The 21,888-nt window shown below is 49.2% G+C and overlaps 2 protein-coding genes across 7 annotated transcripts in view; one reads left to right on the plus strand and one right to left on the minus strand.

Moving 5' to 3' along the window:
* Positions 1-1,712: 1,712 nt before the first annotated feature.
* MDH2 (malate dehydrogenase 2) lies at positions 1,713-15,324 on the minus strand. The gene is made up of 9 exons (XM_084764075.1): positions 15,145-15,324; positions 9,768-9,936; positions 8,601-8,684; positions 6,645-6,754; positions 6,338-6,463; positions 4,727-4,804; positions 2,887-2,986; positions 2,415-2,566; positions 1,713-2,022 (listed from the first exon to the last, which is right to left on the minus strand). The coding sequence occupies exons 1-9, from the start codon at positions 15,208-15,210 to the stop codon at positions 1,891-1,893; spliced, it is 1,017 nt and encodes a 338-aa protein (XP_084620201.1). The 5' UTR covers positions 15,211-15,324; the 3' UTR covers positions 1,713-1,890.
* A 224-nt stretch (positions 15,325-15,548) lies between these two features.
* The window catches only part of STYXL1 (serine/threonine/tyrosine interacting like 1), a 35,850-nt gene continuing 29,510 nt past the window's right edge, over positions 15,549-21,888 (plus strand). For all 6 annotated transcript variants that reach the window (XM_084764795.1, XM_084764798.1, XM_084764796.1 and 3 more), the window contains exon 1: positions 15,549-15,882. The gene's annotated coding sequence lies outside the window, so the exon portion shown is untranslated. The remainder of the gene's footprint in view (positions 15,883-21,888) is intronic.

Here is a 21,888-nt window from a genome sequence, read left to right on the forward strand (position 1 = left end):
ACAGGGTTTCTCTGTGTAGCCAGCTCTGGCTGTTCTGGATTCTAGACCAGGTTGGCCTCTACCTCAAGTGCTGAGATTACAGGCGTGCACCACCGAGCCCAGCTTTTTTTTTTTTTTAAACAGGGTTTCTCTGTGTAGCCTTGGCTGTCTTGGACTTGCTTTGTAGACCAGGTAGGCCTCGAACTCACAGCAATCCACCTGCCTTTGTCTGGCCTGAGCCCAGCTTTCTAATGTCAATTGGTTTTTGGTTTTTTTGTTTTTTTGTTTTTTTAGGTTTTTCAAGACAGGGTTACTCTTGGTCTCCTGGCGGTCCTCTAACTCAAAGAGACCCTGCCTCCTGAGTGCTGGGATTAAAGCCCCGCCCCCCCCAAAAAAGTTAATCATGTTGTATGGACTTGAGTCTGGTTAACTTTTGTGTGTTGTTTTTACTTACTTAGTATTCTGTTTTGTTTTTAAGAGTGGGTTTTTGTATAGCCCTGGCTGTCCTGGACTCATTTTGTAGACCAGGCTGGCCACAATCCACCTGCCTCTGCCTCCCCAGTTCTGGGATTAAACATGCGCACCACCTCACCCAGCACAGGCCATCATTTGTGAGAAGTCAAGGCAGGAACCTGATAGCAAGCCTGCTTGCTGTTCCACACATTACCTCAGACCAAGGAACCTACCTCACAGCCAAGACTCAGCCATATTTCTAAAAACGTTTTGTTTGTTGAGACAAAACATGTAGCTCTGTCTGGCTCGGAGCTTACTTAGTGGACCAGGTTAGCCTGGAACTCAGAGATCAACCTGCTTTTCCTCCTGAGTGCTAGCATTAAAGGTATGTGCCACCACATCCGTTCTATCACTGATGATATGTCTATATGGGTATTTTTACCTGTACCTATGCCCACAGAAGCCAGAGGAATCGTAGGAACCCCTGGCCTTGGAGTTACAAGCAGTCTTGAGCTGCCAGGCATGTGCTGGGAACCAAACTAGGAGGCTCTACAACAGCACAGGCCCTTAACACAGCCTTCTCTCCAGCCCCACAGTGAGCTTTTCTAGATGCCCAGGAGCACCTGCCAAGGAATGCTGGGGTCCATAATGGGCTGGGTCTCCCTACAGCCATTAACAATCAAGGCCCCCAGACTTCCCTGCAAGTGGATCTAATCTGGGCAATCCCTTAATTGAAAAACTCCCCTTTCAGATGACTAGGCTATGTCAAATTGATGGTTGAGCTAAGCAGAACAGACCCTAAGTGACATGCCAGGAAACATCCTATCCCAGCCTCTCCAAGGGGTCTCAGGCTAGCGCTCTACAGCTGAGCTTCACCCTCACTGCTCTAACGCTGAGACAGGGTCTCCCGCCACTGCTCTGACCTCTGTAGTGCAGGCAAGCCTTGACCTTTAGATCCTCCTGCCTCATCCTCCATGGAGCAGCTGGGGCGACAGGCATGCACTAGCAGACTTGGCTTGAACTTCTTTGACGCTTCAGAGGTCTCTGCCTAATATGTGACTAGTCTCTAGCTCTTGTAGTAACTGCTATTATTATTAAGCTGGCTTGTAGCTCAATATGTAGACCCAGTCTGGACTTGAAATCAGATCCTCCAGTCTCTACCTCGAGTGCTGGGAATAGTTGTGCACCACACAGCCAGCAACAGACCTTGTGACTCAGAGTGCAGTGTAGTATGAAGCCCTAAGTATGTTGATGGGAAAAAGTTACAGAGACCCAAAAAGGAAAATCAAGAGTCTGGTTTATTGTCATTATCAACAGACCACAGCCACAATCTGGAAGGGAAGTTGATGTTGACACTACTCCCTCCTTCAAAGCAAATCAAAGACTCAAGTGTCTTCAGTGACATGATGCTGAATAAGTTAGGATGCCGCCGCTGCTGCTATGGGCTCAAACCTCTCCTCACTTCATGCTCTTGACAAAGTCCTCGCCTTTCTTGATGGAGGCCTTCAGCTCGGGGATGGCCTCAGCAATCATTTTCTCCTCAAAAGGAGTGATTTTGCCAATGCCCAGGTTCTTCTCCAGGCCCTTTTTCTAGAAAAGAAAGGGTGACATGTGAAAGCATGCTGCTAGCTTGGTTTGGCAGCACAGCCTGAAATCCTAGCACTCAGGAATCCGAGCAGGCTAGTGCTTCTCCACCAAGCCATGGCCCCAGCCGCTCACTGCTGGTTCTAAGCAGAGGTGGCTGCTGTGTGCCAGCCCAAGAGGCCTTTTCTTTTAATGTTGATCTGGCCGTGACAGCCTTTCACACCTGCAACATTCCCCAAACCATACTTGTACTGCCCTGTAATGTCCCAGTTCTACATTCTAAGACACACTCCCCCTCCCCTAAACCCAAGCAGGCGTGCCAGCAGTGACATGTGGGTGACAAAGAGAGAAACTAGACAGAAAACACAACCATAGCCACGCTCGCCCTGGATACGCACCCCCAATAGCAAGGGTGTGGAGAAATAAGTACACTCCGTCTCTTTGGACTGAACAAAAGAACACTCAACGACTCCTTCCTTCCCGTTCATGGCGTCCACAAGGGAGAAGACAAAGCGGGCTCCAGCATAAGCCATGGACAGAGTGGCAGAACCTAGGAGAGAATGGTGAGTCAGCACTGCCAGCACCACACCCCAGAAACCAGGGCTTGTGCTGCCAGGAAATGACCTGCACCCCACAGCTCACGGTGGAGAATCTGGGTTTGCACTTCTGCATTTCGTTGTCTCTAAAGTCACCCCCACCCCATGGAAATCTGAGCTGCCTTCTAGAACCTTCTCTTCAGACAAAGGCAGATGCACCATGGAGAGAAGCATCCACTCCCTACCCAGGGACAAGCAATCTTCTCTCAGACACATTAACATTCCCAGGCCCCAGTGTCAGTGTCCCCACCCCCAGGGACGCCTGGGACTCCACCTGCTCCAGCCTTGGCCTTCACGACTTCTGTGCCAGCCTCCTGAATCCGCCCGGTGAGTGCGGCCAGCTGGTCTTGGGGAAAGTCAACCTTGGGGGTACACTGCAGGGCAAGCAGGAATCTGTGTGAGCAACTTCCTAGTGCAAGGGCCCCTATCCTCCCCCAGGCCTGGCTCAATGCCCCCTCCACAGTGTGTTCCATCACAGCACCACTGCAAAACAAGATCCATGTCTTTTTACTGCCTTAAAACAGTAGTGGTAATGTAACCCAGGACCTCAATCACGACAGACATGGGGCCTGCCACTCAACCACAGAGACCCCAATGTCTTTTTGTTGTTTTTTGAGACAGGGTTTCTCTGTGTAGCCTTAGCTATCCTAGATTTTGTAGACCAGGCTGACCTCGAACTCAATGATCTGCCTGCCTCTGCCTCACAAGTGCTGGGATTAAAGGTGTGTGCCACCATGCCTGGCTCAATGTTTTGTTTTGTTTTATAGACAAAGGCAAAATTACTTTTTTAGGAGGCTTGGTGAACTTTTTTTTGTTGTTGTTGTTGACAGAGAGCTTATGTAGCCCAGGCTGGCCTTGAATTCTCGATGAAGCTAAGACCTTTGATTTCCTAGCCCTCTTGCCTCCACCTCCATATACAGGCACCACGTGTGGGTACCCTAATTACTGTGTGTGTTTATACACATACACACTTCAAGGTCTGAAGTCGATGTGAGCTATCTCCACCACCATCCAGCTTGTATGTATGTTTTGAGACAAGGTCTCTCACTGAACCTAGAGCTCTAACTCAGTGGGGCTCAGTACCTAGCAAGCCTGAGATCCTTCTATCTCCTCCCCAGCACTGGGCCTACAGGCTTGTACCTGTCTCTTATTCACACGCAGGCTCTTTACTGACTGAACCACTTACTTCTCAAGGTTTTACACATTGAGCAGCATGTTCCATGACTACATGCAGGGATGTGGATTCAACAGAGGACCAACCGGCATCCTATCATCTTACCTGGGTTTCCCCCTCTCTCATCTACTGCCCCTATTTGCAGCCAGCTCTCCCTTTTGTGACACTTGTGCCCACCAATGAGTTTGGAGAACCTGTTTTGGATTTGTATCCGCCGTCGCTCCATCCCTGGGCTCATAAACTCCTAACCATAAGGATGAACGCCAGGCTTCCTCTTGGCTCACTTATACAGTTACACATTTTAAAACAGAGTTCTGTGCAAAGGTACCACCAATGGAGGTCCTTTGGCACATCATGCTCAGGGATACAGATCCCACATCAAATGATGCTAACTCTCTCTCCACTTAAGTCGATTCAACCTTCTTCTTTTTCCTTTTTTTCCAAGACAAGGGTTTCTCTGTGTATCCCTGATTGTCCTGGAACTCAGAGACCAACCTGCCTTTGCCTTTCAAGTGCTGGAATTAAAGGTGTGGGCCACCACTGCCTGGTCAATTCAATAATCATTTTGTTTACTTGATGTAGCCCAGGACGGCCTCAAATTCACTATATAGCTGATGGTAACCCTGAACTCTTGATTCTCTTGCCATCTCCCAAGACTGGGGATTATGGCGTGCACATCACATAGGCCTCCTACAGTGCTTGAGAAATGTTTCCCAGTTGCTGGAGCCTGCTGCTTCTGACTCCATCCAGCCCAAGCCCATAGGCTGTAGTCAGGAAAACCCTAGACAGCTGGGTTCCAGCCATGACTGGGATCCCTCCATCATACAGACGCCAGTGCCACGTGTCCCAGACTGTTCTGAAGGCAGCCCTCAGAAGGTATCTGTGATCCTACAGCTTCCTGTGAGCCATCCATCCGTCTCTTTCATAGTCACTCACATACCTGAGAGATCAAGGGGATGATGGTCTTCCCAGCGTGGCCACCAATGACAGGCACATTGACTCGAGCTGGATCCAAACCCTACTGACCAAAGCAGGAAACTTGATTAATTGTTAACACCCAAACTGCACAGACTAGAAACCCAGAATGCTCAGAAACAAACCATGAGGACTCAGAGTCTGGCCCCAGCTGTACTCAGCACTTGGGTCCTATCATATGACCAGCCACTGTGAGCAGGTGCAGGGAGGGGCAGCTTGTGTAGAGGTCACCACAGGCTCCTCTGTCACAAGGCCAGACCGTGTTGCCCACCGCTCTAGCCACGTGACACTCTCGTGGAGTGAGAGGACAGCAACACTCCTTCCCGGCTAGTAAGTCCTCATTAAAAAGCCCAAACACGTGTCTCCCCCATTCTGTCCCAGAGAAAGAGTTCTTCCCATCTCAGAGAAAATTAAAGCTGTCCCCCACACTGGAGCTGGGCTGCAGAACCACAGGCTCAAGGCAGCGGGGCTGCTAGGGATGTGCATGCACTTGCAAGTCAAGCGACTGAAAGGCACCAGACCTGACCCTGGCTGATGTGGCTTGGTTTAAGAGTGCTTGCTGCTCTTGTAGGAGACAGATTTTAGCTCACAACTAACTTTAGCTCTAGGAGGATCTAACACACTCCTCTAGGCACTGTATTCACATGTGCATACAGATTCTATACAGATAGACAGACAGACAGACACACACACATACACATAATTAAAAATAGATTCATAGGGGAGGGGAGTAAGGGGAAAATGGGAGGGAGGAATGGGAGGATATAAGGGATGGGATAACAATTGAGATGTAATATGAATAAATTAATAAAATATATTTTAAAAAATAAGAAATTTAGCTGGGCATGGTGGCACACACCTTAACAATTGAGATGTAATATGAATAAATTAATAAAATATATTTTAAAAAATAAGAAATTTAGCTGGGCGTGCTGGTACACGCCTTTAATCCCAGCACTCAGGAGGCAGAGGCAGGCAGATTGCTGTGAATTTGAGGCCAGCCTGGTCTACAAAGTGAGTCCAGGACAGCCAAGGCTAACACAGAGAGACCCTGTCTCAAACCCCTCCCTCCAAAAAATAAATTTAATTTGTATCTACTCATTTCTATATATATTATAAAAAAAAAAAAAAAAAAAGAGCTGGCCTAGGCTTAGGCAAAGAGCCCAGAAGCTGGCAGGATGTGAATCCAGGTAAGCTACTAAGTTACCAGGAAAAGGAGGCAGAACTAGAGAGGCCCTGGATGACAGTTCGGCTATTTCAGGATTTCTGGAACTTTCCCAAATCCTTGCCACTGTAAGGAAAAGCAGATAAATCTAATATTTTAGGGCATGGTAAATTTGTCAGCAGGTTACCATCCAAGAGTGGATTAGATAAAGTCTGAACCCTGATGCACTGGAAGAAGTCAAAGGCAGAGTGCACGCTAAGCCAGTCTGAGCCTGTGGGATCCACTGCCAGGTCTCCTACAAAAAGCACTGAAACTGGCTACAAAGACTGAAACTCTCAAGTGCACGCCCCCTGCCATCTTCTGTGGCTGCCGTCAGGAAGGGTAGCTGAGAACCGCCCACAGGGCCCACACCTTCAGCTCTGCCACAAATGTGTTTGCTCTGACGATGTCAAGGGTGGTCACACCAAAGATCTTGTTGGGGTTGTACACGCCATGCTTCTTGAAAACTTCTGCTGTGATGGGGATGGTGGAGTTAACCTGGAAAATCATGAGACAGATGTCAGTTTAGAGTGGAGCCCAGCCCAGCCAGGAACTGTCTGTAAGCCATCAGTAAGGCAAGGTGGCCACAGCATGTAAACAGCCTTTGCTACAGGAGCACCCGTCGCTGGTAGCCCTTCAGCCACTCATGCACACACCACCTGCCCTGCCCTGTACTCACCGGGTTGGCAATGATGCAGATCATGGCTTCAGGGCAGTGCTGGGCACAGGCAGCAGTCAAGGTGGCCACAATTGTAGCATTGGTGTTGAATAGGTCATCCCGTGTCATTCCTAGAATGAGCCGGAGTGAGAGCGCCACACAGGACATGATTAAAAAAGATTACACTTTTATTTTCTCTTTGTGTGTGCACACGTATCAGTGTGTGTGTGTGTGTGTGTGTGTGTGTGTGTGTGTGTGTGTGTAAGGACAATTTGTAGGAGCTGGCAACTGCCTTCCACTGTTGGGGCACAGAAGTCCTTGTGCCCCACTGGATCACTAAAGAGATCCAGAAAAGCTAATCATGCAGGGGCGTCTCCTCAACAGAGGAGATAAAATAAAAAAGCTGACTCTGCCTACAAAGCAGGAAGTGAATTTTGTTACTGACCTGGTGACCTTTTTGCTTCTGCGGCGATAAACCTCACCCACTACTTGCTATAGAGGCACACCTCCCCCAAACTCCCCCCTCCCTAGATCTGTTGGCCATCCTTAGGGGAGATGTCACAGCACTCTGTGGCCTGCTGACCTCCATGCTATCTGTCAGAGCCCACACTAGATTCAGGGCCTTGGAGATATAGAACCCACCCTCGTGGTCACATGTGACTTGGAAAGGCGTTCCTACGCAGTCACACCTTAGGCTTCACTGTGCACCTGGAACTGGACTGACTGTTGTCTGGAAACCTTTTCCCAAATGTGCTGTGGTTTAGATATGCCGACAATGATCTGCCTGGCAGGACTCCCCAAGTCTGATGCATTGGGTTTTTCTCATCTCTTACTACAGTTCACTTCCCCATCTAACACCTGCAGTCACCCCTCAACTGAAGTCCAATGTGGGGCATCAGACCCTCAGAGAAGGTAAGAAAAGTTGTTTTGTTTTTCCCTAGAAATTAGGGATTAGGGAAACTGGGTCCTCTATCAAAATGTGTCGCAACCTTCAGGTGAGAGTGTGGAACTAAATAAGGGCTCTTCTCAGCTCTCTGAGACAAAGCATTTTGAATAACTACTGAAATATCTGTTAAGACCCAAAGGAACAAAATACTCAGAGCTACAGCTCTGCACCTATTAGGTATAGGAACAAAAGTAAAGAGAGGCATGGAGGGGCTGGAGAGACGGCTCAGCGGTTGAGAACACTGGTTGTTCTTCCAAAGGACCTGGGCTGAATTCCCACCACCACATGGCAGCTCTGACACCTCACACAGACAAACATGCAAACAGAACACCAATGTACATGAAGTAAAAATAGTAAATTAGAGAAGGGGGGGACACGCCCATGAAAGGGGAGATTAAATAAAGTTCCTGTCAATGTGGGTACTAGGGATTGACCTTGAGGTGGCAGGCTTGGTGGCAGGCACCTTTACCTAGTAAGCCATCTGAAGGCCTATCTATGTACAGAGTTTTGAAATAGGTACTAGATGCTAATTATTAAACTCATCATGAACAGGACCCCGTTCTGTCTTACAAAGTAAACACTCCACTATGGCCAATGATAGCAGAGGCAGGTCTTGGGGTGTGGGGATGGAGTGAGTCAACAAGGACCACCAGGGGTTAGCAGGAGCCCAATCACTAAGTAGTGACATCTGCTGTCAACCTCAAGGTCTGTACACAGCACCAGAGGCAGCAAACACCTGTAGGCTTACTGTCAGGTGGACATATGACCTCTACACCGACAGGAGGAAGTCCTTGGAGATCTTTGCAAGGGGAGGGAATAAATCCACACATCCACACATATTGGCTATGTGGACACTTCAGGTGAGGCTTTTAAATATTTATTAATAAATATAAAGACTGTGTTTGTATGTGGTGGCCAACAGAGCTGGAAGTGTGCACTGGGATGTGCGATCAGGTCCTCTTATACTGCAGTAAGTGCCCTAACAGGGGAGCACTCTGTCCCCCCCTCCCCCAGGCGGCTTCTATACACACCTGGCTTCCTGGGCACTCCGGCTGGGATCACCACCACATCACAACCTTTTAGACAGTCTGGCAGCTGCTCAGGTCCGAGGTAGCCTGGGAATAACACCCCATTAGAACGGTGTGACCTTTATGAGCCCAGGGAAGCTACCACATCTGAGAGGAGGGCAGAGTTGGGGGGTCCCATCTGTGAAGTGACAGCTACTGGCTAAGGGGAAGAGCCCCCTCCTGAGTGGACTAGTTCTACAGTAACTAGCAGGGATCCTCCTGTCTCTACTTCCTGGGTGGTGGAAACTAAACCCAGGGCTTTGTGGATGCCATGCAAGCAAGCTACCCAAAAAATCAAACAAACAGAAAAGCCAAAAAGCCACCATACCCTGAGACCTGTTTTCACAAGGGTGACCTTGAACTGTGACCCTTGTCTTTTTTTTTTTTTTTGGCTTTTTGTTTGTTTGGTTTTTTTTCCAGACAGGGTTTCACTGTGTAGCCTTGGCTGCCCTGGACTCACTTTGTAGACCAGGTTGGCCTCGAACTCAAAGATCCACCTGCCTCTGTCTCCCAAGTGCTGGGATTGTGCACCACCATACATGCCTTTTTGTTTGTTTGTTTTTTGTTTTTGAGGCAAGGTTTCTCTGTGTAATAAGCCCTGGCTGTCCTAGACTTGGTTTGTGGACTAGGGTGGCCTTGAACTCAGAGACCCACCTACCTCTGCCTCCCAAGTGCTGGGGACCCTTCTGTCTTAGCCACCCAAGTGCCGGGGTGACAGGTGTGTATCACCATGCCCGGCTTCATACTTCTAAAACAAATTATTTATTATTATGGTGTGTGTGTGTGTGTGTGCGTGTGCGTGTGCAATCACAGCACATGCGTGGAGGACTACTCTTTGGAATTGGTCTCTCCTTCAATCTTCATGTGACTTCTGGGCAATGAACCCAGGCCACCAGGCATACACAGAAAGTGCCCACCCACCCACTGGGCCATCTTACCAGCCGAGTCTTCTAAAAGACATTACTGCTTAAGTATTTGTAGACCTAAGTCCAAAACAAATAGTCATTTGTGCAAGTTCACTCTAAAATGAGCCTGCAGCCCCCAAGTCTGGAACCATCTAGGTTCTACGGGTTGGACCCTGGCTTACTGCAGGGGACAGGATGGCGTCTCCAGGGTAGCCGCACCCACTACCTTTCACATTTGCTCTGGTCTCGATGTGACTCAGATCCGCTGCCACACCGGGCGTGTGTGCGATATCGTAGAGGGTCAGGCGGCTCACTAGGGGGCTGTTCTTCAGAAGGAGCGAAAGGGGCTGCCCAATGCCCCCAGAAGCTCCCAGAACAGCGACTTTAGCATTGTTCTAGAAAGAAGCAGAGAGATGGCACGTAAGACAGAACCGGCAGGACACTCTGCAAAACACGACACGGGGCTGCTTTAGATGACTCAATGCCAACCCAGACCCATCGCCTTATCAGCTGGCTTCACTAGAACTCTGGACCTCAATCCTAGAGATGTCGGGGTCACACTCCAAATGCCTTTCTACAAGATAAAGAGGTAGCTCCACGCAGGCAGCAGCTGGACCCGTACCTAGCTGCAGCCTTACCTTTGATCTATAGCTTAAGGACTATGCATGTTACTGGAGAGCAGCAGCCCGAGGAGGAAATATTCCTGTCACCACAGGGGGCTTGTTCCAGCACCCCTCACCCACAGGCCAAGGCTCCTAAGGTACCCAGCAGCACTGTGTGTTACGGACACACACCCTCCTGCTTGTTCTTCATTCCCCTCCCCACGGCTGCTTCTGAGGTAGTGGAAATTGAACCATGAGCTTCACTGCTGTTAGGCGAGTGTTCTGCTACTGAGCTGCATCCTCAGGCCCTCCTCACCTGTCCTCTAAAGCATCCACCTGTGGGCTGGCAAGATGACTAAGCAAGTAAAGGTGCTTGCTGGACAGTGAGGACCTGAGTTCCATCCTCAGGACCCACATCAAAAGCAAGAGAATCAACTCAAAAGCTATTCTCTAATCTTCATGCAAAACCACATATAACAAAATTTTAAAATAAAAAGATTACTTGTGCACTTAATACAATATAAATATGCAAGGAGCTGTGAAGACAGTACTGTTTAGGGAATAATGGCAAAAGTCTGCACACGTTCATATGTAAGCAATGTATTTTTGAAATATTTTTATTATTCTTTACTTACACCTGTATGTTATGCATGCATCTGCATGAATGCATGCCATGTGTATGCATGCCCATGGAAGCCATAAGAGGGCATCAGATCCTCTGGAACTGGAGTTACAGCGGCAAGATGCCCAGTGTGGGTGCTGGGAACTGAACTCAGGTCCTCTGCAAGAGCAGCAACTGCTCTTAACCTTTGAGCCATCTTTCCAGTCCCTATTTTTTCCTTTTTGAGCATTTTCAGTTCAAGGCTGGCTGAACCTGTGGGTGGAGGCCCCACGGATACGCAACAGAAGTGTGTAATAGGAAGTAATTAATGCTGCAATAAGTAATAATGGGCTTCAGTTATCAAAAACCGAAGCCCAAGGTTGGGGTGTGGCTCAGTGATAGAGTGCTTGCCAAGCACGTAGGAGAGGACCTGGGTTCCATCCCCAGGATTAGAAGGAAAAAAAAAGAGTGGGTACACACCTATACTCCCCGAATTCAGGGCCGCTGTTCTTAGGGAGGCAGAGGCAGAACAGCCTGGGTTACACAGGGAGGCCCTGCCTCAAAACAAACCTAACAAGGAAGAACTTGGCCTCTAGGGCCCCTCCTGCCCCAGGCTCCCGTCCTCCACTCAGGCACCTCCAAGCTGCCCTCCCCAAGCACACCTCCATCACTTCAACTGACCAGAAGTCTCTGGAAATTCCTGGTGCCTTAAAGCTGACAGGGCAGTAGTGGTTCCATCCAGGAAAGCACAAGGCGACCCCAAAGGGGAACAGAAGAACACCATTTGTGTGGTTTCTGTTTGTTCTGTTGCTTTGAGACAGGGCCCGCAGTTGAGCACTGGCTGACCTGCAACTCTGAGGAACTGGCCTAGGCTCACAGGTCTGCACCAGGACACCAGCTTAAAACTTGTTTTTATCTAACAAGTAAAAATCTTAAATGCTATCAAGAAATGGAAAGAGCTAGTGCCCACCTAGGATGTCTCAGTGCCCTGCTCCATACATCCTGGTGGGAACCAGTGGGGGGAGGAGGAGGGACAGGTTTTTCTCACTTGGTCCTATGCTTACACTGAGGTACAGTCTTGTTTGTATGGACACCGACAACTTTGCTAATACACATCAAAACCTGGTCCTTGACTAATGAGATTTTTAAAAAAATTACATTTGATTTTCTATTTAGTCAGTAGACAACTTGCAGGCGTCAGCTCTATCCTTTCACTCTGAGGGTATATGGGTGAAAGGGTTGGGACAATTCAGGTTGACAAGCTTGGGGCGCAAATCCCTTACCTTGCGTCCTCTTACTAACACCAGGCAGTATCACAGTGGTTCTGTCCAACCCCATGACCTTTGCTGAGAGTCCAAAGTCACTACAACAGCCCACTGTTTAGAAACTATCCTGAGGATGGACAGACTGTAACACATTTCATTCAGAACTTTTGCTTTCAGCATGTAAGTCTGTGGCTCTTTGTTTCAAAACTAGTACTTATGCGTTTGGCTGGGAGGGTGCCCGGAGCATGGATACACTGTCCGTTGGCTACATTTTACCAGCGAGACAGAGGATCCAAAGTCTGGAACTCACACAGGCTTGGTTATAGCTGCCTCTGGACTGTTTTCTCAAGAGCTAGTTGGATACCCAACTGGCATTTTGTTTTGTTTTTTTAATTTAGTTTCTCTAAATCTATCCAAAGCTGAGTCACTGACTCTTTGCACTAACCTAAACTTGTTCTCTTCCACAAGCCTTTACCACTGACCACACACAGATCCCTTCACTGGGGGATTCCAGCCAGGCACGCTACCACTGAGTGCTACCTCTAGCAAGCTCTTCCAGAGCTCTTCACCTCAGTAAGTCCCAGGAACACAGCCCCAAATCTAGGCATCACCCATGACTCCATGGTCTCCCTTATCTGAGCAGCAAACTCACTTAGCTCCACCAATTTTCACATCCACAGCTGTCACCCCATTACACTGCCCCCTTCCTTACTGTCTCCATCCGCGTATTAAGTCCCTGCTCTGTTCAAAACCTCCCTTACAAGGCCTGCTGAGTTCTCTCTACTTCTGCCTTGATGTTCCCAATTAACTATTCCAGGCCTCCCTGCCCCACATGCTGAACTCGAAGTGACTGTTCACCTGCCTGGAGTTCTTTCTACATGCCATGCTTTCCGCTGGCCTCCACTGAAATGCCACCTTCCTGATGCTGGGCTGAGACGGCTCAGCAAGTAAAAATCACTTGCTTCAAAAGCCTGAAGACATAAATCCAATCTCTAATCTTTCCCACATGAACAGACTCCAGCAACTTGTCCTCTGCACTCCATGCTGTGACACCCACATGCACACACACACTGCCCGTCCCCCAATCAAAAATAAAACCTCACCTTCCTTCCTTGTCACCCCTTCTCCCATTGCCTCTGGGGCTTACTTCTAAGGGAGATATTTTGTAACAAGGGAGAGACAACTATCTAAACTATAAAAATCTGGGGCTCATGAGATGCTGTATCTAAACTATAAAAATCTAGGGCTCATGAGATGCTCGTGGACAGGAGATTGGTTGCCAAGCTTGATGACCTGAGTTCAACTCACAGGATCTACATGGAAGAAGGGGAAAACCGACTCTTCGGAGAAGTCCTGACCGCTACATGCAAAACACAGTACCATAAAACACACTGATGACACTCAGCCACATTAGCCACTATTTCTGCAGAGCTAACCCTGCTCTATTCCTCTGTATCCATCTTCAACTCCACCGACCACAGATTAACTTACTTCTAGCCCAATCCAGGCCATGGCTCACTCCTCTTTGTGTCTCCGAGCATCCAGGGCCTTGTCCATGCCTAGCAATGTCTACCACTGAACTACGTCCCTAGCACTTTGTTTTCTTTTCAGAGTCCTCCTAAACTACCCAGGCAGGTCTCAAAATTTTAATCTTCCTGCTCCTAAGTCTCTAGTAGCTAGGACTACAAGCTCGCACCACCATACTCTGTGTGCAACTATTTTTAAGTTTGTTTTTTTGTTTTTTGTTGTTTATGGGCAGGTACCCAAGGAGGTCAGAAGATGGCTTCAGATCCTCTGGAGCTGGAGTTACAGGTGGTTGTAAGCCTTGGGTCCCAGGAACCAAACTCTGGTCCTCTGCAAAATCAGGAAGCACTTTCTGACTGCTGAGCACCTCTCCAGCCCTGTCTCTTTATTTTTCAACGAACTGACTGAATGGGAAACAGGAAGACACGACCTAAATCAGCAGAAATTTGGAGTTCCATTGAATCACCAGCTCCCTTTTGGAGCATGGTAACTATTTCGCAAGCCTTGGTTGGATTGGTTTTACTAGAGATTCGTAAAAATACTGACCCTACCCTTTGGACACATTACTGGGACTCCTTTCTTTATTGATTTTTGGATGATTCTGACATGCACTAGTTAAAGAGCCATTGTCCCAGTAGATGATGACTAAAAATAGCTTTGCTGTAGGTGTCCAAAGCCAAGTCTACCCAAAGCGGAGATGATCCTCCAAGGAGTTATTAAAGAAAGAAGGCGCCAGTGGAGAGGTCTCAGTGGGTACAAGCATAAAGTCCTGAACTCAAATTCCCAGTTCCCCTACCTGGCAGGTTCAGTCGAAGACCTTGTCTGGAAGAAATAAGGTCTAGAACAGTGGTTCTTAACCTTCCTACTGCACTTCATAACTGTACTTTTGCTGTTATGAGCCATAATGTAACTACCTGATTATGTGACCCTGTGATAAAGTGTCATTCAGCCCCAAGGTTGGGAACCACTGGTCTACAGAGTGATGGAGCAGGACACCCGATGTCCTTTTCTCTAGCCTCTGCACAAACATGTGCACGTCCACCACACACACACACACACACACACACACACACACACACACAACAATTTTTGAAAAACGAGGCGTGATGGTGCACATCTTTAATCCCAGCACTGAGGACGCAGAGGCAGATCTCTGTGAGTTCGAGGCCAGCCTGGTCTAAATAAATAAATGTAAAGAAAGCAATCCCTTAGCGGGATTACATACTGTAACCATGACTCAGTTCTCTGTCCTCGGCTCAGGCTCCCTGTACTACAAATGCTAATGTTACACGTACTAATCTCCTACTCGTGCATAACTCACATGGACGCCACAAGGAGGAAATTAAGTTATGTCAAGCAATGCAAAGGTGCATGCATATAATGCAATTTGCTTCAGGACCGTGAGCCTTTGGCTTCTGTACTTAAAGGGAGCTCAGACACTCTGGACCGGCTTTGCCCCTCTTTAAGGTTTTCTGTACAGAATGTTGGTGGGGACATGAGCCGGGGGCGGCCCAGGCGTCCAGGCTGAGCCTGGCAGGTTAAGAACTCGTGCGATCCTGGGATGCACATGCCGCCCCCGGAGATCCCCGCTAGGCAGGCAGCCTCACCTACCTGGACCGAGGTGCTAAAACTGCGGCGGAGGGCAGCGCTGGCAGGCCGGGCGAGAGCGGACAGCATAGCTACGGCGGGCGGGGCAAGGACCTACAGGAGCAAGAACTAACTGGAGACAAGTGACTCGAACGACCTCCACTATGCGCAGTGCCCGCCCGGTCCAGATCCACTTGATCTCGCGAGAGAAGCCTAAGAAGCTCGGCTACGCGCCACCAAATATCGCGAGACAGGCTCGGCTACGCTCTGCCCCGTCTGGCAGGAAAGGGCCGGCCCACTTCCTAGATCTCGCGAGGGAAATACGACGTCATTCAGCTCGGTCACTCAAAAGAAACCCTCTCCCTGGAGCTCCGCCCACTTTCGAAATCTCGCGAGATAATATCGGCTTTTTTTTTTTTCTTGTCAAGTCTTGTTTTCCCCTCCCCTCCCCATCACAGACAGTCTTCCGCTAGGACGGTTGCCTGGTTTAGGAGGCAGCCCGGGAACGCCCCTAGCAACCTAGAGCTTGGAGGGTTTGGGGGGAGCGCGCCCGTAGAAGTCCGAGGAGACAGGCGCTAGGTTAGAAGTAGCTCGCAAGAACTATTTCCCCAGGAGGGGCTCCAGACAACCGTCCTGCCGGGAGAGCCCGGCCGAAGTCGCGCAGCCGGTCAAGCGGCCGCCGAGCCCCTGACCTCAGCCAGGCCCAGCTTTCCAGTCCCCGGAGCCAGACTGCTGGAGGGGGTCGTGGAGAGCCGAGCAAAGGTTGAATGAATCCCGGGGCGGGGCGGGGCGGGGCGGGGCGGGCAGCATTTCTCCCGCCGCACCCGTCAGAGCCGTCCCTTCACACAAGTCCCACGGCCTGGTTGAGTGGCCAGGCTGTGCACGTCTCCCCAGCTGGTAACAGCAAGTACCGCTGCCTTAGCAACAGGCGCCGCGCAGGAAGGACCGCGGTCCCGTGGTATCCGGGAGGGGACGTTTGGAGACCGTGGCTCGGGCTCTGGTCCTGTCACACTACCCCTCAAACTCTCCAGCAGTGCGGGGAACGCGGTTCCTACGACTCCTTCCTCTTCCTGATCTTTTTCTTAATCGAGTGTATGTGTGTGCGTACCACACACAATTTAAAAAAAAAAATTCTAAAAGTTCGGGATTGGGGCTGGAGGAGTGCGACTCGGTGGTTAAGAGCACTTGCTCTTGCGGTTTAGAGCCTAGGACTCTAGCAGGTGGCTCCTAACCCTCCTCTTACTCTAGGTCCATGGCTAGCCATCACCTCCGCCGCCCCAGGCACCCACACGCATGTGTGCACACACCACGGAGACACAACAGAATTTAAAGTGATAATAATGTAAATTTAAAATGGTAATAATGTAAAATTAAGGATCAGTAGATAACACCTGAAGAGTGACGGCAGAAAGTGACCTCTGGCCCATACAGATACACATGTGCACATGCACACACATACACACACACACACACACACACACACACATGCAACAAACACGTGCCACACACATAAAAAGACATTCAGGAGGCTGTAGCTGGAGGGTTGATGTGAGTCTGAGGCTAACATGAAGCCCTCTTTTAAAAGCCCAGAATAACAACACAAACAAAAAAGTTCAGGATCTGGGGAACTGGGAGGGAGGGCCTGGGGTGGGTTTGATCCAAACACTTGGTACTTATGTGGAATTCTGAAACAATAAAGTGTAATTGAGGATCCCAGCTCTGCTTGAGCAGACCTCTAATCCCAGGTAGTTGAAGGTTGAAGCAGGATGGTAGCACGTTCAAGGCTTGCCTGGGCCAAGGAGTGTGAGACCTTGTCTCAAAGTAGGAAATAAGAAGAGGTAGGCTGAGCGTGGTGGCGCACGCCTGTAATCCCAGCACTCGGGAGGCAGAGGCAGGCGGATTGCTGTGAGGCCAGCCTGGTCTACAAAGAGAGTCTAGGACAGCCAAGGCTACACAGAGAGACCCTGTCTCAGGGGAAAAAAAAAAAAAGAAGTCTAGCCCGTAGCTCAGTGGTAGAGTATTTGCCGGGCATTCCATCCTCGGTCACAGACACACATAGTTCCAGTTGGAGAGGCAGGTAGTTGTGCCATAGGCTGTTGCCTCACTAGAGGACTATAGCGCACACACACACACACACACACACACACACACACACACACACACATCTCTCTCTCTCTCTCTCTCTCTCTCTCTCTCTCTCCAAACTTAAAGAGATCTGCCTGCCTCTGCCTCCTGAATGCTGGGATTAAAGGCGTGTGCCACCACGCCCGGCTTGACTATACCTCTTAAATTAATGATTCAGTCTAGGTGGGGACAGTGACAGAGAAAACAAAAATTGGGGTAGCAAATGGCGTGAGAGCTAAAGAACATAGCAACACATCAGAGTTCACAAGGGCTGTCTTGCTGTCTTCCTTGGCCTCCACCTCTTTGCTGGATTGGTAAGATGTACTACTAGCCCAGTCTGCGGTTGGGTCTGCCAACTCTGGTTCTTTCCTGCTTTTGGGGAGCTGAATCTAGTGGGAATCTGGGCAACAATTGGAGAAGTGATGCAGTACTATGTAAACCTGGGAAAAGGGTTTGGAATGGAGGTCATGTTAAAGAACCTTCCAGAAGATGAGCCATGTAAACTGAGACCTGCCAGAAGAATGGGTGGGTCTCAATGGGACCCTTGGAGGAAGGAAATGTCTCTTGTCTGGAAACTTACCTAGGGCTGGTGCAATGATGGGATGGTCCAGTGGGCAAAGAAGCTTGCTGCCAAGCCTGACAACCTGAGTTCAGGCCCCAGGACCCACACAGTGGAAGGAAGACAACGTGCTGTTGATGTCCAGTAATGGAAGCATGTAGGCAAGGGAAAGGAGGAGGCAGGGAAATGTAGACCTGTACTCGGGGACACAGTCCTTCTGGTGGGGTGGCGGTATTTGGGTCAGCACTGCCCTCAATCTTGTCTCCTGAGTATGTGCTCTGGTAATTGTTTAACTTTCTGACGTCATCTAAGGGTCAGGGGTTATGTCTTTATCATCATCATCATCGTTATCAATTTTGGTTTAATTTGGGGGTTTGGGATTTTTGTGAGTGTTGAGACAGGGTTTCTCTGTGTGTAGCTCTGGTTGTGCTGGAAGTCACTCTGGCTCATCTGATGTTTTCAACCTTCCCAAAACTCACTCAGCTGGCTGGAGAGATGCCTTAGTGGTTAAGAGCACTGGCTGCTCTTCTAGAAGACCCAGGTTCAATTCCCAGCACCCACATGGCAGCTCACAACTGTCTGTAACTCAAATTTCAGTGGATCCGGCCCCCTCACACAGATATTCATGTATACCAAATGTCAAATGTACATAAAAATTAAAAAAAAAAAAAAGCTCACTCAGCTCTATCAAAATTCACTGAGGCTCATGATCAGAATGGTTTGGAACAAGAGATGAGCTCAGTTCTTGCCTACTGTTCACAGGCCCTGGAGTCCATCAGCAGCACTGCATAAACTCGGCATAGCAGTGCAAGCCTATAATCCCAACACCCTGGAGCTTAGAGGCAGAAAGGCCAGGAGTTCAAGTCCTTGGCTACCCAAAAAGTCTGAGGATAGCCTGAAGTACATGACACCCTGCCTTAAAATTAATAATCAGGCAATGGTGGCAATGTGTCTTTGTCCAGCACTCAGGAGGCAGAGACAGGTGGATCACTGTGAGTTCAAGGCCAGCCTGGTCTACAAAAGTGAGTCCAGGCCAGCCAGGACTGTTACACAGAGAAACCCTCTCTCAAAAAAACTTAAAAGGAAAGAAAGAAATAAAACATCAGATGATTCAGGGCCCCTAAAAACTAGCTGAGAAACTTGGATCTTATTTCTTAGGATGTGTCCAGAAAGAGCTTTTGAGACCACCACCAGCATGTTAAAAAGAAACAAGACTTGATTTTTAATGCAAAGGATCCCATGGCCTGAGAGTACAGGGAATGTAGTGGCTAGGAGATTTGGGGGGAAGGGGTGGGGGGAGGTGACTATACAATGAAATGTTTGAGCTGTGAAGGATGGAGGTAGCCAGAAAGTACAGAGGGTTGGACCGGTGCAGGCAGGCCACAAGGGCAGGGAAGAGTTGATGGCTAACCAGGTCTGAGGCATGAATGGCCGGGATGTGGAGGGGTCTGGGGTGTATATCAGTTGGTAGCGTACTTGCCTAGCATGCATGAAGTCCAGGGTTGGCTCCTCGGTACATCATGAATGAGCGTGTGCATGGTGGCGCCAGTCTCCATTCCCAGCACTTGGGGAGGATCAGGAACTCAAGATCAGCCTTGACTCCATAGAGAGTTTGAGGCCAGCCTGGGCGACATGAGACCCTGTCTAATGATAGCAAGAAGGGATGTGGGTGGGACAGAAAGATGGCTCAGTGGTTATGTGTTTGTGCTGCTCTTGCAGGGGACCTGAGTTCAGTTCCACTCTCTTAGGCCTAGATTGGAACAGGAGAGACCAACACTCTTCTGATAAAACGAGCCAGCAAGACCATTAGTCTTTTCCCTTTAGGCAGTATCAGGCCTCCCCAAGGGGGGGTTTTGTTCTTTCCTTCCTCTGTGTGGATCCTGGGACTCTGGGCTGGTAGCAGGTACCTTTACCTGTGGAGCCATCCCACTGTTCTTTGGATCTTTGCAGCTTTTGGATTGTCCCTGGAAAACAGGCTTATTGTAGCAGCCTAACATCTTGTTAGTAAACTCAAGTTAATTCAACACTAAGGCTCTGGCACCTCACCCCTTGGGTTTCTATTTTTCTATGAGTGCCTACATTTGGGAACTAGAGTATCTGACTTCACTGCTTCCTCATCTCCCTCCCTCGGTTCTCTTCCCCACCCCAGGGAAACTGTGGCGTTTGTCCACCTGTTGTTGGAGTGGGGTTAAATTAGAGATGGGGCAAGAAAGTTCCCATGGGGAATTTGGGCTAACTCAGTTTCCCACACAGTGCTCTCCTAAGTATTTACTGCCTGCAGTCCCCCTGGCTGAGCATGATCATTTCCCAGTCTTCTGTTTTCAAAGCCATAGCCCATGGTTTCCCAGCACTTGGGAGGCAGAGACAGGAGGATTGAGGGTTTGAGGCCAGCCTTGGCTTTGTAGCAAAGCTCTGGCTCAAACAAAAGTGTTCGGCCCTGTTGTTTTTTGTTTTTGCTTTTTCTGAGACAAGGTTTCCTTGTGTAGCCTTGGCTATCCTGGACTCACTTTGTAGACGAGGCTGGCCTCGAACTCACAGTGATCTGCCTACCTCTACCTCCCGAGTGCTGGGATTAAAGGTGTGAGCCACCACACCCAGCTTTTGGCCCTGTTGTACTTGAGGTAGACATCAGACATGTTAGGGGGACTGTGGAGTCTAGAGGTCATGGTGAGGGAATGTAAGTGATTGCATTTACATTCAAGGGGCTGGCTGGATCAGAGATCCTGTGTCTTGTATTGATTGGTGATATGAATCTGAATTCTATGTATTTTTTTAGACAAGATCCCATGTAGTCAGGTTGGTCTTGAACTTTGTTTGTAGCTGAGAATTACCTTGAACTTCTGGTTGCCCTGACTCTACCTCCCATGTACAGCGATCGCAGGTGTGCACCACATACCCCACCTTGTGACAGTGTTACTGCCACGTGGAGGTAGAGGCTGAGGCACAGAGAAGCTAACCATGCCCCCAGGATAATGTACAACCAAGAGCAGGAGGCAGAGCCCAAATTCAGACCTAAGAAAGACTGACACTGGAGGTGAGGAAGAGGAAGCAGTGAAAAGATGTCACACTCTTGGAAGCCTTGCCCGAAAGAGGCACGAGGCTGGGAGGCGGCCCAGTTGGTAAAAGTGCTTACCTTGTAAGCGTGGGGATATGAGTTTGGATATTTTAGAACCCAAATAAAAGGCCAGGCACAGTGCACAGTGGCACAGGCCTGGAACTCCAGCGCTGGTGAGGTGGCATATGGAGCCAGGCAGCTCCCTAGACGCTCATTGGCCGGTGAGCCTCCAGGCCAATGAAAGAGCCTATCTCACAGGTGGGAGGAGCTTGAAGAGTGACATCCACATGCACATATGGGGGCGGGGTGTTCAAGGAAGAGAGGTGTGAGGCAGGTACAAGAATGTGGCTGTGTGCTCAGGAAGGACCTATTGCGGGTGTGATGCTGGGGTTGGGATCTGGGAACTGAAGTCTTTGATGAAGAATTGGTTTTAAAACAACTTTTTAGATTTATTTGGTTTGTTTGAGTGTTTTGCCTGAATGCATGTAGGTGCATCGCTGTGTGCCTGGTGCCAATGGAGGTTGGAAGCCATTGGATCTCCTGGTACTGGGTGCCCACAACTGAACATGGGTCATCTGTAAGAGCAACAAATTCTCTTAACCACTTAGCTATCTCTCCTGCCCCAAATACTGGCTTTTCTCAGAGCATTGCATCAGTGACTCAGGTGGAGACTGTTTTGAACAAGGCTGTCCTGGACTCAGTTTATTTTCCACCTTGCCCTGCTGGTCTTCTTGATGAACTCTTCTAGAAGGTAGCCTCTCTACAGAAAGCTGCTGTGTGTATCCAGCCCTTCCCGCAACAGTGTGCCTGGGATTCAGTGATCCAAAAGCAGCCCTCCGCACGGGAGCCAAAGCCAGCTCTGTACACATCAGCTGTTCCTCACTTGACCTCAGATGCTTACCACAGACCGCAATGCTGTCCAGTAGCCTCATGCTCCTTTCCAGCTGAGCCACATCAGACTGCTCCCAACTCTCCCATGCACCTGCTCACGTCTGCTCCCATGAAAATAATCCATTTTCTCCTTCACCCT

Source organism: Acomys minous (assembly GCF_964271855.1).
Source record: "Acomys minous genome assembly, chromosome: 16".
Lineage (NCBI taxonomy): Eukaryota > Metazoa > Chordata > Mammalia > Rodentia > Muridae > Acomys > Acomys minous.

Coding starts and splice junctions, on each gene's coding strand:
- MDH2 (XM_084764075.1), bottom strand. CDS start 15,210: ATGCTGTCCGCTCTCGCCCGGCCTGCCAGCGCTGCCCTCCGCCGCAGT. Junction 9,937..15,144: donor GTTTTAGCACCTCGGTCCAG/GTAGGTGAGGCT, acceptor GCTTCTTTCTAG/AACAATGCTAAAGTCGCTGT. Junction 2,987..4,726: donor TCATCCCCTTGATCTCTCAG/GTATGTGAGTGA, acceptor CTTGCCCTGCAG/TGTACCCCCAAGGTTGACTT.